Below are 15,415 nucleotides of genomic sequence, written 5' to 3' on the forward strand. Positions count from 1 at the left end.
CATAGAGGAATTACAGACATGTGTGTGTTACGTTTTATGGTAATTCCTATTAAGCCGTTCAACACCTCCTGTTAATGACGAACTTCACAGCCCGGATCCGGTCCCACGAGAGTTAACGCTGAGTTAAAACTAGTCCGGTTTCAATTAATTAACTCGCGAGTCAAATCTTAAATCCTGGATTCGATAGGCCCTGAAGACCTGACCCTAAAGACATCAATAACTATACAACCTAGTTAAACAACAATGGATGTCCCTACTACCAAACAGCCCTTTACCATACACAGCTCTACAAACTAATTAATGTTATCGACTGAAAATTCTTAAGTCCAAATGGCTCAATAGCCAAACGCCCCATTACCCCAGCCCCTATACCTAAACATATAACTATAGCTAAATAGCCAGTCCAACCTTACAGCCCTATACCCTCACAATAACAATTCTATAACCTACGATCCTAAACCTTAAAATAGTAACCCTACTAACAGCCCTATACAGCAATTCTGTTCTAATTACCCCGCAAATCGTAAAGCCCTATCATCAATACACCCAACCCTACAGCCCTATCATCAATACACCCAACCCTATGGCCCTACACCAAAAAATAACTCCCCTTTCAACAGCCCTGTCCCCCCTAAACCCAACAGCCCTAGAAAATGATTCTAGTGTTTTTCAACAGCCCTCCGCCAGAAACTATATAGCCTTAAGACAAAAAACAACAACTCCCCTTTCAACAGCCCTGGTTCTTATATTCCCCCCTCCCTCTCCATGAACCCTAGCTAATACAGGCGTAGATTACAATTCTAGTGTTCTGATTACCCTATAAACCCCGATGCCCTATCATTAACCCGCCCTCATATCCCTATACAGCACGCACCACAATAACCGGAGTGACGACTTGTGCCGGATGAACAGCCGAATGAGAGAGCCGATTTAAACTTGTCACCGGCTCCCGCTGTGACTGCCGAGGTCCCCACTGATAAGACTGATAAACACCCGAGGCAGAACGAAATAGAAATCTCTTACCTCAATCATATCTATAGCGGGCATCATGAGTGTTATTAGGCGGTATATTGTACACTGTCGATATATACTCTACTATCCCGTTCACCCTAAAACCTTTTATTTCTCTCAATTGGTTCAATGAGTCATCTATGTGGACTTTCCCGTTCGCGGGTAGAGTAGGTAGCGGCTCGACAGAGTAGTACGAGGGATTCCCCCGCAGGCGGCTGGAAGGCCGGATCTGACTCATTATACGCGCGTACGACTTCGAAAACGACTTTATTGCGTAATGCGCTAATCGTGATATACACTGTGACATTCATTTTAGTAAAAAAATGTTTTAAGGCTAAAAATATTATCTTGATTTTCCGTTGATGAATTTATGCTATCATTGATAATCATTTTTCCATGAATTTTCAACTCCCTAAATCCAAATATTATCTAAGAGGGCCCGAGAAAACTGATTCACCTTTTTACTCTCGTTGTTCGGTACATTTTTTTATATTAACAAACGATTTTTTCTTTCAATGAAAAATGTCGATTCAATTTCAAATGAAATGTAGAAAAGTAATTGAAACCAAAAGAACTACTGGCGACACCTGGTGGATCCTCACTCGCCATGGCAGCATTGTTTGTCACCTAATAAAGCTTTCTAAATTCATAATGCGTAAGTCACCACGCACTGCTAACTACCCTTAAATAGATTCATCGATGTACTCGACTAGTTTCACAAATGCCCTACAGACGGCAGCACGCGTCGGCATCGTTGGCAGACGCACGGATATCATGAGCACGCAATTACAAACCGTTTCGAATTTTCGTGTACACGAATTGAACTGTTGTTTTGTTTTGTTTTTTTTTTCTTCCGTAAACCAATCAATAGTCCCCTATCCCCTATCATCGTCACCGCGCTTCGAATCGGCAATAATTAATATCATCAGACGCAATGATCGAGATTGAATAGAAGAATTTATTTGCGCCCGTAGCGCGACGAGGAAAGTTTCATTGAAATCCGGCGTCTATTGTAATTGCGGCTCGTTTTCAAATATATATATAAAAATATATATATATATACATATCTAATTAAACGTCATTTCAACGAAACGATTTCAAACTCAATGAATACGAATTTATAACAATTGACTGGTTTTTATATGTGTCGCGATAGAATGAAAATTTCGCGAACATTGTGCTGGCGTTGATTTCGCTTTTCGCGTATCGCGTACAATTAATCTGAAAATTGACAATGTTAACAGGTACGGGCGAGTCCGGGGGCCGGTTCTATAGTCGAGAATTAATGTTCAAAAGCGGCCTCAAGATTGGCTATAGAACTCGCCTGGTCATAAGTTGTTAGATTGGTTTTAGAACTAACCAAAATGAGCTTAGACTGGTCTTAAGTTGTTAGATTGGCTATAGAACCAAAATGAGCTTAAACTGGTCTTAAGTTGTTAGATTGGTTATAGAACCAAATGAACCTAGACTTAGACTGGTCTTAGTTAAATTGGCTATAGAACCAAAATGAGCTTAGACTGGTCTTAAGTTCTTAGATTGGCTATAGAACCAAAATGAGCTTAGACTGGTCTTAAGTTCTTAGATTGGCTATAGAACCAAAATGAGCTTAGACTGGTCTTAGGTTCTTAGAATGGCTATACAACTAAAATGAGCTTAGACTGGCCTTAAGGTGAGTTTGACTAGAACCAAAAAGAGCTTAAACTGATCCTAAATCTCTAGTTTTGACTGTGGTGATGAAGCGATTAGCCGGCGCGGGGGCATTTTAATTTAACCAGCATCCTAGATGGTCTGAAAAAATTACCCAAAATTTCCACTGGCTGGACACAAATCAGCATCCAATATCATCGATCGAATTAGCTTCGACTATCGTAGAATTGAAATAAGTTCATTTCTAAAAGCCGTGATCGCAATGGGACAACTTGACCGGAACCAAACCAGCTGGCACCCATGGCAGAGTCAGATTTGGCCCGTGCTGAATTTGGGAGCGTGTTCACACGCAATCCACTCAGTCCATACTAAAAAACGCTATCAAAATGATACTATGGCAGGTGAGGTGAGTCACTGAAAGAACTATTCAGCATCCAGACACAATAATTCGATCCACGCTAAAGTTCGGTGGCTCGGGCCTGGTCTTACGTTTGCGATCTGGTTTGGCCAAACCTCTCTTAAAAAAAAAGAGTCGATGCGATGATTCTATATCGAAATCCGAATTCCTAAAAATATCCACATCCGCGAGCGCATGCCGCGTCGAGGCATTATAACGCGTTACTATGGAAACCGGCGGTACACCTGGCAGGCGAAGAAGTTATCAATGAAACGTCACACGACGACGACGACGAGAGACCGGAGTTTATGAATGATGCAGCAACGGCAGCAGCAGCAGCAGCGGCAGCGGTCTCCACGGATGCTTCGGTGAACGGAGATGATGACGTCATTGTTAGAGATGAGAGAGAGACTAATCGATATAGTATACCTGTATACGCCAGTATTCGAGAGCATCGTTCTCATAGACACAGCTCCTATAAATCAAACCTGAACCGAACTCCACAGATAAACATTGATTTTATATTCGTCTTCACGACGCTGAAACTCTGAACCGTTTATCTGATAGTGACTGAGGATCATGTTTATGCTTTACTATATAACTAGGACAGGGACTGAGGGTCTTACTGATGCTTTACTACATAACTAGGAAGGGACTGAGGATCTTACTGATGCTTTACTACATAACTAGGAAGGGACTGAGGATCTTACTGATGCTTTACTACATAACTAGGACAGGGACTGAGGATCTTACTGATGCTTTACTACATAACTAGGACAGGGACTGAGGGTCTTACTGATGCTTTACTACATAACTAGGACAGGGACTGAGGGTCTTACTGATGCTTTACTATATAACTAGGACAGGGACTGAGGATTTTACTGATGCTTTACTACATAACTAGGACAGGGACTGAGGGTCTCACTGATGCTTTACTATATAACCAGGACAGGGACTGAGGGTCTTACTGATTTCTTACTACATAACTAGGACAGGGACTGAGGGTCTTACTGATGCTTTACTACATAACTAGGACAGGGACTGAGGATCTTACTGATGCTTTACTACATAACTAGGACAGGGACTGAGGGTCTTACTGATGCTTTACTACATAACTAGGACAGGGACTGAGGATCTTACTGATGCTTTACTATATAACTAGGACAGGGACTGAGGATCTTACTGATGCTTTACTACATAACTAGGACAGGGACTGAGGGTCTTACTGATGCTTTACTACATAACTAGGACAGGGACTGAGGGTCTTACTGATGCTTTACTACATAACTAGGACAGGGACTGAGGATCTTACTGATGCTTTACTACATAACTAGGACAGGGACTGAGGGTCTTACTGATGCTTTACTACATAACTAGGACAGGGACTGAGGATCTTACTGATGCTTTACTATAGAACTAGGACAGGGACTGAGGGTCTTACTGATGCTTTACTATATAACTAGGACAGGGACTGAGGGTCTTACTGATGCTTTACTACATAACTAGGACAGGGACTGAGGATCTTACTGATGCTTTACTACATAACTAGGACAGGGACTGAGGGTCTTACTGATGCTTTACTACATAACTAGGACAGGGACTGAGGGTCTTACTGATGCTTTACTACATAACTAGGACAGGGACTGAGGGTCTTACTGATGCTTTACTACATAACTAGGACAGGGACTGAGGGTCTTACTGATGCTTTACTACATAACTAGGACAGGGACTGAGGGTCTTACTGATGCTTTACTATATAACTAGGACAGGGACTGAGGATTTTACTGATGCTTTACTACATAACTAGGACAGGGACTGAGGGTCTCACTGATGCTTTACTATATAACCAGGACAGGGACTGAGGGTCTTACTGATTTCTTACTACATAACTAGGACAGGGACTGAGGGTCTTACTGATGCTTTACTACATAACTAGGACAGGGACTGAGGATCTTACTGATGCTTTACTACATAACTAGGACAGGGGCTGAGGGTCTTACTGATGCTTTACTACATAACTAGGACAGGGACTGAGGATCTTACTGATGCTTTACTACATAACTAGGACAGGGACTGAGGGTCTTACTGATGCTTTATTATATAACTAGGACAGGGACTGAGAGTCTTACTGATGCTTTACTATATAACCAGGACAGGGACTGAGGGTCTCACTGATGCTTTACTATATAAATCAGGACAGGGACTGAGGATCTTACTGATGCTTTACTACATAAATAGGACAGGGACTGAGGGTCTTACTGATGCTTTACTATATAACTAGGACAGGGGCTGAGGGTCTCACTGATGCTTTACTATATAACTAGGACAGGGACTGAGGGTCTTACTGATGCTTTACTACATAACTAGGACAGGGACTGAGGGTCTTACTGATGCTTTACTATATAACCAGGACAGGGACTGAGGATCTTACTGATGCTTTACTACATAACTAGGACAGGGACTGAGGGTCTTACTGATGCTTTACTACATAACTAGGACAGGGACTGAGGATCTTACTGATGCTTTACTATATAACCAGGACAGGGACTGAGGATCTTACTGATGCTTTACTACATAACTAGGACAGGGACTGAGGGTCTTACTGATGCTTTACTACATAACTAGGACAGGGACTGAGGATCTTACTGATGCTTTACTATAGAACTAGGACAGGGACTGAGGGTCTTACTGATGCTTTACTATATAACTAGGACAGGGACTGAGGGTCTTACTGATGCTTTACTACATAACTAGGACAGGGACTGAGGGTCTTACTGATGCTTTACTACATAACTAGGACAGGGACTGAGGGTCTTACTGATGCTTTACTACATAACTAGGACAGGGACTGAGGGTCTTACTGATGCTTTACTACATAACTAGGACAGGGACTGAGGGTCTTACTGATGCTTTACTATATAACTAGGACAGGGACTGAGGGTCTTACTGATGCTTTACTACATAACTAGGACAGGGACTGAGGGTCTTACTGATGCTTTACTACATAACTAGGACAGGGACTGAGGATCTTACTGATGCTTTACTATATAACTAGGACAGGGACTGAGGATCTTACTGATGCTTTACTACATAACTAGGACAGGGACTGAGGGTCTTACTGATGCTTTACTACATAACTAGGACAGGGACTGAGGGTCTTACTGATGCTTTACTATATAACTAGGACAGGGACTGAGGGTCTTACTGATGCTTTACTACATAACTAGGACAGGGACTGAGGGTCTTACTGATGCTTTACTATATAACTAGGACATGGACTGAGAGTCTTACTGATGCTTTACTATATAACCAGGACAGGGACTGAGGGTCTCACTGATGCTTTACTATATAAATCAGGACAGGGACTGAGGATCTTACTGATGCTTTACTACATAAATAGGACAGGGACTGAGGGTCTTACTGATGCTTTACTATATAACTAGGACAGGGGCTGAGGGTCTTACTGATGCTTTACTATATTACTAGGACAGGGACTGAGGGTCTTACTGATGCTTTACTACATAACTAGGACAGGGACTGAGGATCTTACTGATGCTTTACTACATAACTAGGACAGGGACTGAGGGTCTTACTGATGCTTTACTATATAACCAGGACAGGGACTGAGGGTCTTACTGATGCTTTACTACATAACTAGGACAGGGACTGAGGGTCTTACTGATGCTTTACTACATAACTAGGACAGGGACTGAGGGTCTTACTGATGCTTTACTATATAACCAGGACAGGGACTGAGGATCTTACTGATGCTTTACTATATTACTAGGACAGGGACTGAGGGTCTTACTGATGCTTTACTACATAACTAGGACAGGGACTGAGGGTCTTACTGATGCTTTACTATATAACTAGGACAGGGACTGAGGGTCTTACCGATGCTTTACTACATAACTAGGACAGGGACTGAGGGTCTTACCGATGCTTTATTTACTACTAAGATCCGAGCTCCGTACCAAATGTTTTACCATCAGCGCCAAAAATGAAAAGCTGTATATAGTATATCTATTGACAGTCAAAAAGATCTTGGAGCCAGACTCATTGGTTTAGACCAGGGGCAAGATCTGAGGATTTTCGAATTATCTTGACAGCGCAAAGCCTTTCGACCTTTTTCCCAAAAATTCCAACAAAATAACGTGGCCTTTTTTACAATACGTGATCAAAATAGGCCTACTGATTTCCAATATAAAGTATTAAAGCGTTAAATATAGGGAGAATAGGACGATTTTGACGCCACTTTTCTCTCCCCCACCAGATTCTACTTAACAAAGGCTCCTGGAACACATAATGTTGAGCAAATCCTTTGTAAGATATCAAGTCCGAAAATAAGTAGAAAGTAGGTGCTTTCAGCATTTTCAGAATTCTGAACAGACTTATTTGTCTTAATGCGTTGAAAAAACTGATGATTTCACTGATGATTACATATTTTCTAATCTCATGTTAACAGATTACTACGTAGAAATTGCGTTATATCCAGAAAATAATAATAGTTGTCATCATTAATTTTTACCTTCAAAATTTTTTTAAAGGTATTAACTTTTCCGGCCTAGTCGAACTGGCTAAAGCCGTGTAGCTAAGTGGTATCTAACCCGGGATCCCCGCTAGCCGCTAGCGTACATCAACGTGCACACAAGTGTGTGTGGCAACAGATGTGTCCACTCAACACTTGTACGTTCATATAGGCCTATGATTCCATCAATACTGGACTAACCGGCCAGAAAAATCAACAGCTCCCTAAATATTCTAAACTACCGTACGCGCTACCCTCGCATACAGGAGGTCGGTGGTATCCTAAACCCGGCAGTTTCGTGTTAAAGTCTCAGATTTAGTTGTCATCGGATAAATTCCACGTAAACCAGCCCGCGATTGAACTGATCCTACGGTCAGTAAACCGTCGTTACTACACAGTCTCAATACGTGCAACTCCCGGACTGGTTTTAAAGAGTTTAAGTCGAATCCAGTCAATAAACAAAACCCTCAAATTTTTCAGAAAAACCCAGCACCTCGGGTTGCAGGTTTAGGCCTAACGTTATCCCAGGATAAAATTCTGAATGCACACTTTGAGGGTCCAGATACACAGTTGCGACTGAAGTCTAAAAGTGGTCTTAAATCTTAAGACTGGTTTTAAGTTTTTAGATCGGTTATAGAACTAGAATGAGCTTAGACCGGTCTTAAGTTGGTAGATCAGCTATAGAACCAAACTGAGCTTAGACTAGTCTTGGCTAAGATTAAGATTGTCTTGGACTGATTTAGAATTGAAGCCATGACTGTGCAAGAAGATTTTGGTTCGATAACCAATCTAACAACTTAAGACCAATTTAAGATCATTTTGGTTCTTTAACCAATCAATCTAACAACTTAAGACCAGCCCAAGCTCATTCTAATTCTATAACCAATATAACAACTTAAGACCAGTTCAAGATTATGTAGTTTCTATAACCTATCTAACAACTTAGGACCACGATTTGATACTACATTTGGGCTTAAATCTCGACTATGAAATTGACCCAGGCGAGGGGTTTGACTAAACGTTGGGTTTTAACCAGGCGTGGATAGTTCAGGATTCCGAAACATTTCCGTAGGAATTTCAACACGATATCACGATTACGTTCTTATCTACTGTCTGTCACACCTACTCCCCGTGCGACGTTTTGGTCTGTAATTTCGTTAATAATCGGTTTATCTACCTTTATTATGCATCAATTTGTTCAGTGAGGAATTTGCATTCAGAAATAAACAACAATTTTCACTTAAGTTGTTTTTGTTTTCATTTATGAGCGATAGTTTACTCAGCATACGCTCGCGTAATGCTGAAAAATCCGCTCCGCGGACGCTCGGAAACGTTACAGTGACGTCATCACCTGCTCATTAGCATATCAAAATACAGTAGGTGGCGCCACATGATGGGCCATAAAAGCCGTTTTTCAGCATTACGCGAGCGTATGCTAGGTAAACTATCGCTGATAGAAGAAAACACAAACAAATTTATGCCAGTTCATGATTTATTTCTGAATGCAAATTCCTTACTGAACAAATTGATGCATAATATTTACAGATCAACCGATTATTAACGAAATTACGAACCAAAACGTCGCACGAAGAGCATGTGTGACAGACAGTAGGCCTTAATCGAAAAAACCGCATCATACACGGGCATCTAGTGACGAGAATGTCTAAAACATGAAAATGGACTCGGACCCCGACTTATCTTTAATTTGACTTATCGTTATCTGAGGTTAAAAAAATAAAACAGTCTTACCTGAGGTGCCATGTAGCTTCCGTAAGCAGCTGGTTGCGGCGTACTATATCTTGGTGCGCGGTAGTACCCTTGCCATTGAGCCGGCGCGGCAGTATAGTTGATACCGCTCGGAGAGAGGGTATTTCGTTTAGAGGTGCCGTTTTGATGGTACATCGGACGCGGTTGAGCCTAGAATCAAATTCATTCATTTATTCATGGGTGGTTGTTTTTGCCCTGGATTTGGTTGGCACTGACTAAATCATAGTCCAGTTACTGACTAAACCATACTCTGGTTATACTGACTAAACCACAGTCCAGTTACTGACTAAACCACAGTACAGTTACTGACTAAACCACAGTCCAGTTACTGACTCAACGGCAATCCACTGATTACTGGTTACACTGCAGTCTAGTTTATGACTAAACCAATTGACCTAGCGCTATCCATCCTAACCCTTACCTACCCTAGACCCGATCTAGCCTATAAGCCTACCTAATCATATCCTTAATATCCTAAACCTAAATTCAACCGATCCCCATCCCTAAATCCTAAACCTACCCCATCCATCTTGCCTATAACCATCAACAGCGCTACTTCTGTCACGGGCGAGAAATTGGAATCAATTTTTTTAGAAATTGGGCAAGAAGCGTCACAACCCGCCTGCGCTTACTACACCGACAAATATTTTACTAAACATAGAAAAGCGCCTCCGATGAAATGAATCACGGCTTAAAAAGACAACGATCATCTATCTAAACTAGACGAGGTAGGGGGGTTACTACTAAAATACTAACCATAGGTCTGATATGTTGTAAACTTGCTGGGTCCATTCTCTCTATCTCAAATCCGAAAAAGATTTCGCTACACGCAAACAAACGATATGATTTTGATGGCTATCGAAAAGTTAACTCTACACAAACGGATGCTGGCTGGACCAGGAAGAGAGAGAGAGGATAATGAATGAGAGAGTAGCGAGAAAACAACAAAAAACTGATTGGATGATGATGATTTTTTCGATCGAACAATCGATTACGGAGCCGATTTCAAACTGGAATATTAGCAGGAGCCGTGTTTTAGCGTTCAGACCTAGTTCGCCGATTCTAGATTAGCCGAAAAAATGCCCAGCAATTAGTTGATTTTATCTTTTTGACAGCTCCCGATCTTCTCTCTCAGTCTCTCAATAAATACAAAAAGATGGCCTCAATTCATCGAACGCGATACTAGCGACGTCTGCCGGCGAGAAAAATCCATACAACTACCGGTAGTCTCCGGCATTTAGAGGCGAGAAAATGGGAATTACTCGCGTGCCGCAGCATGCTCAGTGATGCGATGGAGTCCGATATTCGCGTCATGCGTATCAATAACCCGTGCGTCATATTGGACTCAAATTACAGTCAATTTTACATGGCCTTACTGCTTGCACATCATGACAGAGGGCCCGAGATTCATCGTGTACAGTGCCTAGTGTACCTCTAACTACAACAGTTCGGTTAAGATTTAGGTTGGAAAATTGGAAATTACACTTATTTCAACTCTTGAGCAGTCAAACTTAAGCGAGGGATAGAACCAAAAGTTACTTAAGTTGAACGTCCAACCGTAGCCATTAGGCAGCCCACACACCTGACGACAATCTCTAGTGATTTTGATTAAAATTTTTGTTAAATAAATTCGTTGTTAAATCTCTTAAATCCTGTATATAGCGGGTTTTGAACTTATTATCTTTTCTCCGCGTAAAAGTGTAAGAGCTATTCTACCATTTGGCAGCCCTTTTGGTCTGTGGTTGGGCCTTACGATTCGTGATATGACTGTTGGCTTTGACTGGTACAGAAACTCAAGACACTTACCTGGCCGCGGTGATAATGGTGGTGCTGTTGAGACGCCGGGATTGGTGACGGTCCACCCCGCTGCTGTTGAGGGTCTGGTTGTTGCTGTGACTGGTGTTGACCATGATGGCTCGGATATGCTCTCTGGAAAATAATAGATTTTCCTTTTAATGAAGAAGCGATTCTGCCTCGATGATTTATTCCGTATAGAAAGGAAACCGTCGACTTCATTCGCGAATTGGAGTGTCGGATGAAGTCCTGAACACCCGTAAAACGACGATGATTAATAATAACTTCCCGATGTCTGAAGGGACAGAACTCTTGCTGCAGATTGACCCCTGCATAAGAACATAGACTATAGGCTCTATTTCAACTAGGCTTAAATACAACGTCTGGCCATGCTAGTCAGTCAGTTTTGATAGTACACGTACTTCCTGACAACAAAATACAAAACAGAACTGAAATGACTAGCACAGATGGGCAACTAATCTAAAACATCGATTTTCAATCCATTTTGATGTACATTAGTCTATTATTGTGTGGGGAAAAAATTATGAAAAAGAAACAGGCTTGGTCCGAGTTTCACTTACCAGATTTTGGCTATTTCTCATTATTACTAATCGATAGATGTGTCGAACCGGCGGTGGTGAAAAATAACAGATAGATTATAATCCTACAAAGATCGAATGCTCCAGAGCTCTGGGTCTGTAAAATATTCCACAATTTAAAGTGACGGGTAATTTTATGTCGGGTTCTCGGAGTGTAAGGTGTATGATGCGTTGCCAGTTGTAAGCCTGTGTACGTATATATAGTGTTAGAGACCCGGCGAACAGCGACAAGTCCAATGAACTTTTATTCGGTGGTAGATAGGGCCGAAGAACGTTACAGTCGGGTGAGTAGGCATTACTGGCGTGAATGGGGGCTTCATATGTTGGTCACTCGGATAATAATAACTACACTATAGTGTACTATAGTACGGGCTACACATGTGTGACCAGCAGGCCGTCTGTCGCTGCGGTTAATCGGTTAGAATCGCCAATGAGATTTTCCAGTTGAAAGATTCAATTTCTAGTATAGTGCCCAATCAATCTTTGAACCATTGAGTGGTCTATGTTTAAACTATTGGGTTAATCGTACAGCAGCCTGGATCCCGCGTCCACTAACCAACTGCACTTACACACTCGGGAATTAGTCGATTCTTTGGTCGTCCACACTTCACGTGTGTTCAGAACGTCAACTGAGACATTTTTGATTGAAAATGAACTACAAACACCAGACATAAGACGTTTTATCAGCTCACTTTCAAATACTGATCGTCCGCACTTGATGTGTGTTCAGAACTTCAACTGAGACATTTTTCATTGAAAGTGCATTTCCCAATCATGTACTTCGATTTAAACAAAAAAAATATGTAAACTCGACCGCCGATCACACAACTATATCTGTACTTCGATTTCCGGTTTCAAAAATAAACCCCTGTTTCGCTCCCGGCAGGTGTGGTGGGTCTGTAAGGGACACTCAATCAGAAAATAAAACGAAATTTACCAACCAAATAAATAACAGGGACAATCCCTATTTTAAGATTTAAAAAAAACACCACGTGAGCTGGGGGACACTAAATTTAATTAGCAGCAAACTGCGAGGGCTGCACACGTCCGCAACGCCGGGTTTCCGGGGAACTATATATACAACGGGGCCTTGGATGTATTCGATGCTCCGCAAAAACCAAACTATGGCGATACCTTTGAAATCTCCTATCTGTGAAGGGATGGTGTTCCAAGCTTAATGCCTTACGCTCCAAAGATCACAACTAAAACATACATATTTCAGTACGATCGATTTCTCCGAGTCACTTTTCCAAGGATGAATTTTGATTTAGTTGCGATTCTGTAGAGTGGTTTTATCTACCAAAAGTCTACTAAGACGGGGCCTTTTTGCTGATCGCTCGAAAACTAACCCACCAATCCAATCAACGACAACAACAATTATTATTTCGAAGAGAGTATATTTTTTAATAAAATCATGCCGAGTATAAATCGATCAAGTGTCGTCTGCAGTGAAAATGAAAAACACAGACGAAAAAAAAAAACAACGAAAATGAGAGGTCGGAAAAAACAACATGGACAAAAACGACAGTGGCAAGTACTGAATGAACACAACATATGTGTCGATGATGTCTAAAAGTAAACTTTTGAAAATATTGTAGACTCCGTCCGACCACTCGCCCTGGAACGACCAACACTCAGATGTTTGTTGAAATATATTTGTGACACTATATTTGAAATATCTAACTCAGATATCACTCTTAAGTCAAACGATCCGACTTGAGCGGAGTCTACTGTACCATCCAACTCGGATATCACTCTCAAGTCAAAAGATCAGACTTGAGCGGAGTCTACTGTACCATCCAACTCAGATATCACTCTCAAGTCAAAAGATCAGACTTGAGCGTAGTCTACTGTACCATCCAACTCGGATATCACTCTCAAGTCAAAAGATTCGACTTGAGCGGAGTCTACTTTATCATCCAACTCAGATATCACTCTCGAGTCATAAGATCCTGACTTGAGCGGAGTCTACTGTACCATCCAACTCAAATATCACTCTCAAGTCAAAAGATCCGACTTAAGCGGAGTCTGCTGTACCATCCAACTCAGATATCACTCTCAAGTCAAAAGATCAGACTTGAGCGGAGTCTACTGTACCATCAAACTCGGATATCACTCTGTAAAACGGCAGAATGATAAAATGAAAAGTGATCGAAGCGGAGTCTACTGTACGATCCAACTATTGTAGAAAACCACGTACAAAGAACATCATTAATTTGACTATAACCATTACTTCAATACAACAATAACGTAGGTGATATTTCTTTCTCAAGCCGAAAAACTTGCGTTTTAAAACAAACGTTTTCGTTCTGAAACATATATATTTTCGTTTCGCCGCAAAATCCGATTCAAATTCTATTTGTTCATGTTTCGTGCCATTTCATTTTCAATTGCATTTCGCAACAGAGATCAATAAACTGGACCAAAAAGGTCCAACATTAATCTTTAGGTATCAATCTACAGCGTGGACCCTGCAACCCCTCAGACATTCAATGCCTTATCAAATTGCTTCCTTCTTTGTATTATGCAAACTTAACGTGCGTTCAGGGCTTCGCCTGAGATATTTTCAATTGAAAATGAACTACAAACACCAGACATTAGACATTTTATCAACACACTTTCAAAAACTGATCGTCTCAATTACAACAGTGAATGTCTTTAGGGTTTCTGGATCCAGTTTGCAGATTGATACTCGCTTTACTCTGACTAGGCAGAAAATTTCATTGAATTTTTCCAACTACACAATTTTCAAACCAAAAGATTCTCATGAAAATATCGCTTCGAATAAAGTCATGGATGTTGTGAGGAAGACTTTCTAAGGTTGACCATGATAAACCACTAAAAACACTAGTGATGCACACCGCTATATTTGGCACATGATTACATGAATGATATCGCTAACCGAACTAATTAACATAATTACTAAACGATAAATAATTATAAATGATTGTTTCAAATCAGTTACGCTTCGAATTGGAAAATCTATCGTCTTATAGATAAAACTTGGTCCCCGATGATTCCGAGATCGCAATTGGGCCTTCACCAGCTACAGTAGTAGAGAAAGTCAACTGCCGGCAATCCGCCACTAGTAATTTACGTAATTTTCATTTTCTTCTGGACGAGTTAGCGGACAACATCTGGAGGTGATTTACCAACAACATTATCGTTGTAATACACGTGGACTGATTTTTGCCAATAAGTAAATTTGTACTTCGTAACTACTTTTACTTAATAAATGCAAGCGCACTTTTGCCTTAAATTTGCTCCAAGTGCTCTAAGCAAATGTCTTTTTGCTGAGCGAAATAAACTAAAACTAAACGCGTTTAATATTTCGATGTCGGATAATCGTGTGGCTGATGGCGGGTATGTAATTTGGCGTAAAATCCGAAGCTGAGAGCATTATTAATTAATTTTGGACAAAGTCTTTACTTGGGAATGGCAGATGAAAAGAGGGCGGATAACCGGGAGTTGACTGTAGATAAATGCACTATTCATCGTCCAACAGGAATGATGTAATTATTTCAAAAAATATTGTGACCATTTGCGTATAATAAGAATTCTATATAAAGAAAGAATTCTTTAGGAAAAAAAATGCCCCCTGCAAAAATACTGTTTGATGGCTGTGACCAGTAAATTGATTATTAAATCGTTTTATCACGAAAATGTTCGAAT

At 41.0% G+C, this 15,415-nt stretch overlaps 1 protein-coding gene across 3 annotated transcripts in view; it reads right to left on the reverse strand.

Moving 5' to 3' along the window:
- LOC141911702 (RNA-binding motif, single-stranded-interacting protein 2-like) overlaps nucleotides 1–11,785 on the reverse strand; it is a 114,566-nt gene extending 102,781 nt beyond the window's left edge. For 2 of the 3 annotated variants that reach the window (XM_074802709.1, XM_074802710.1), the window contains exons 1-3: nucleotides 11,726–11,785; nucleotides 11,157–11,279; nucleotides 9,333–9,500 (exon numbers count right to left, since the gene is read on the reverse strand). In XM_074802709.1, the coding sequence (XP_074658810.1) occupies nucleotides 9,333–9,500; nucleotides 11,157–11,279; nucleotides 11,726–11,746 (312 nt within the window). In that variant the 5' untranslated portion in view covers nucleotides 11,747–11,785. Of the gene's footprint in view, nucleotides 1–9,332; nucleotides 9,501–10,106; nucleotides 10,516–11,156; nucleotides 11,280–11,725 lie in introns of those variants that run through there. The other variant, XM_074802711.1, reaches the window with a different exon arrangement.
- Between the last annotated feature and the right edge of the window lie 3,630 nt (nucleotides 11,786–15,415).

This window comes from Tubulanus polymorphus, chromosome 10, assembly GCF_964204645.1.
Source record: "Tubulanus polymorphus chromosome 10, tnTubPoly1.2, whole genome shotgun sequence".
Lineage (NCBI taxonomy): Eukaryota > Metazoa > Nemertea > Palaeonemertea > Tubulaniformes > Tubulanidae > Tubulanus > Tubulanus polymorphus.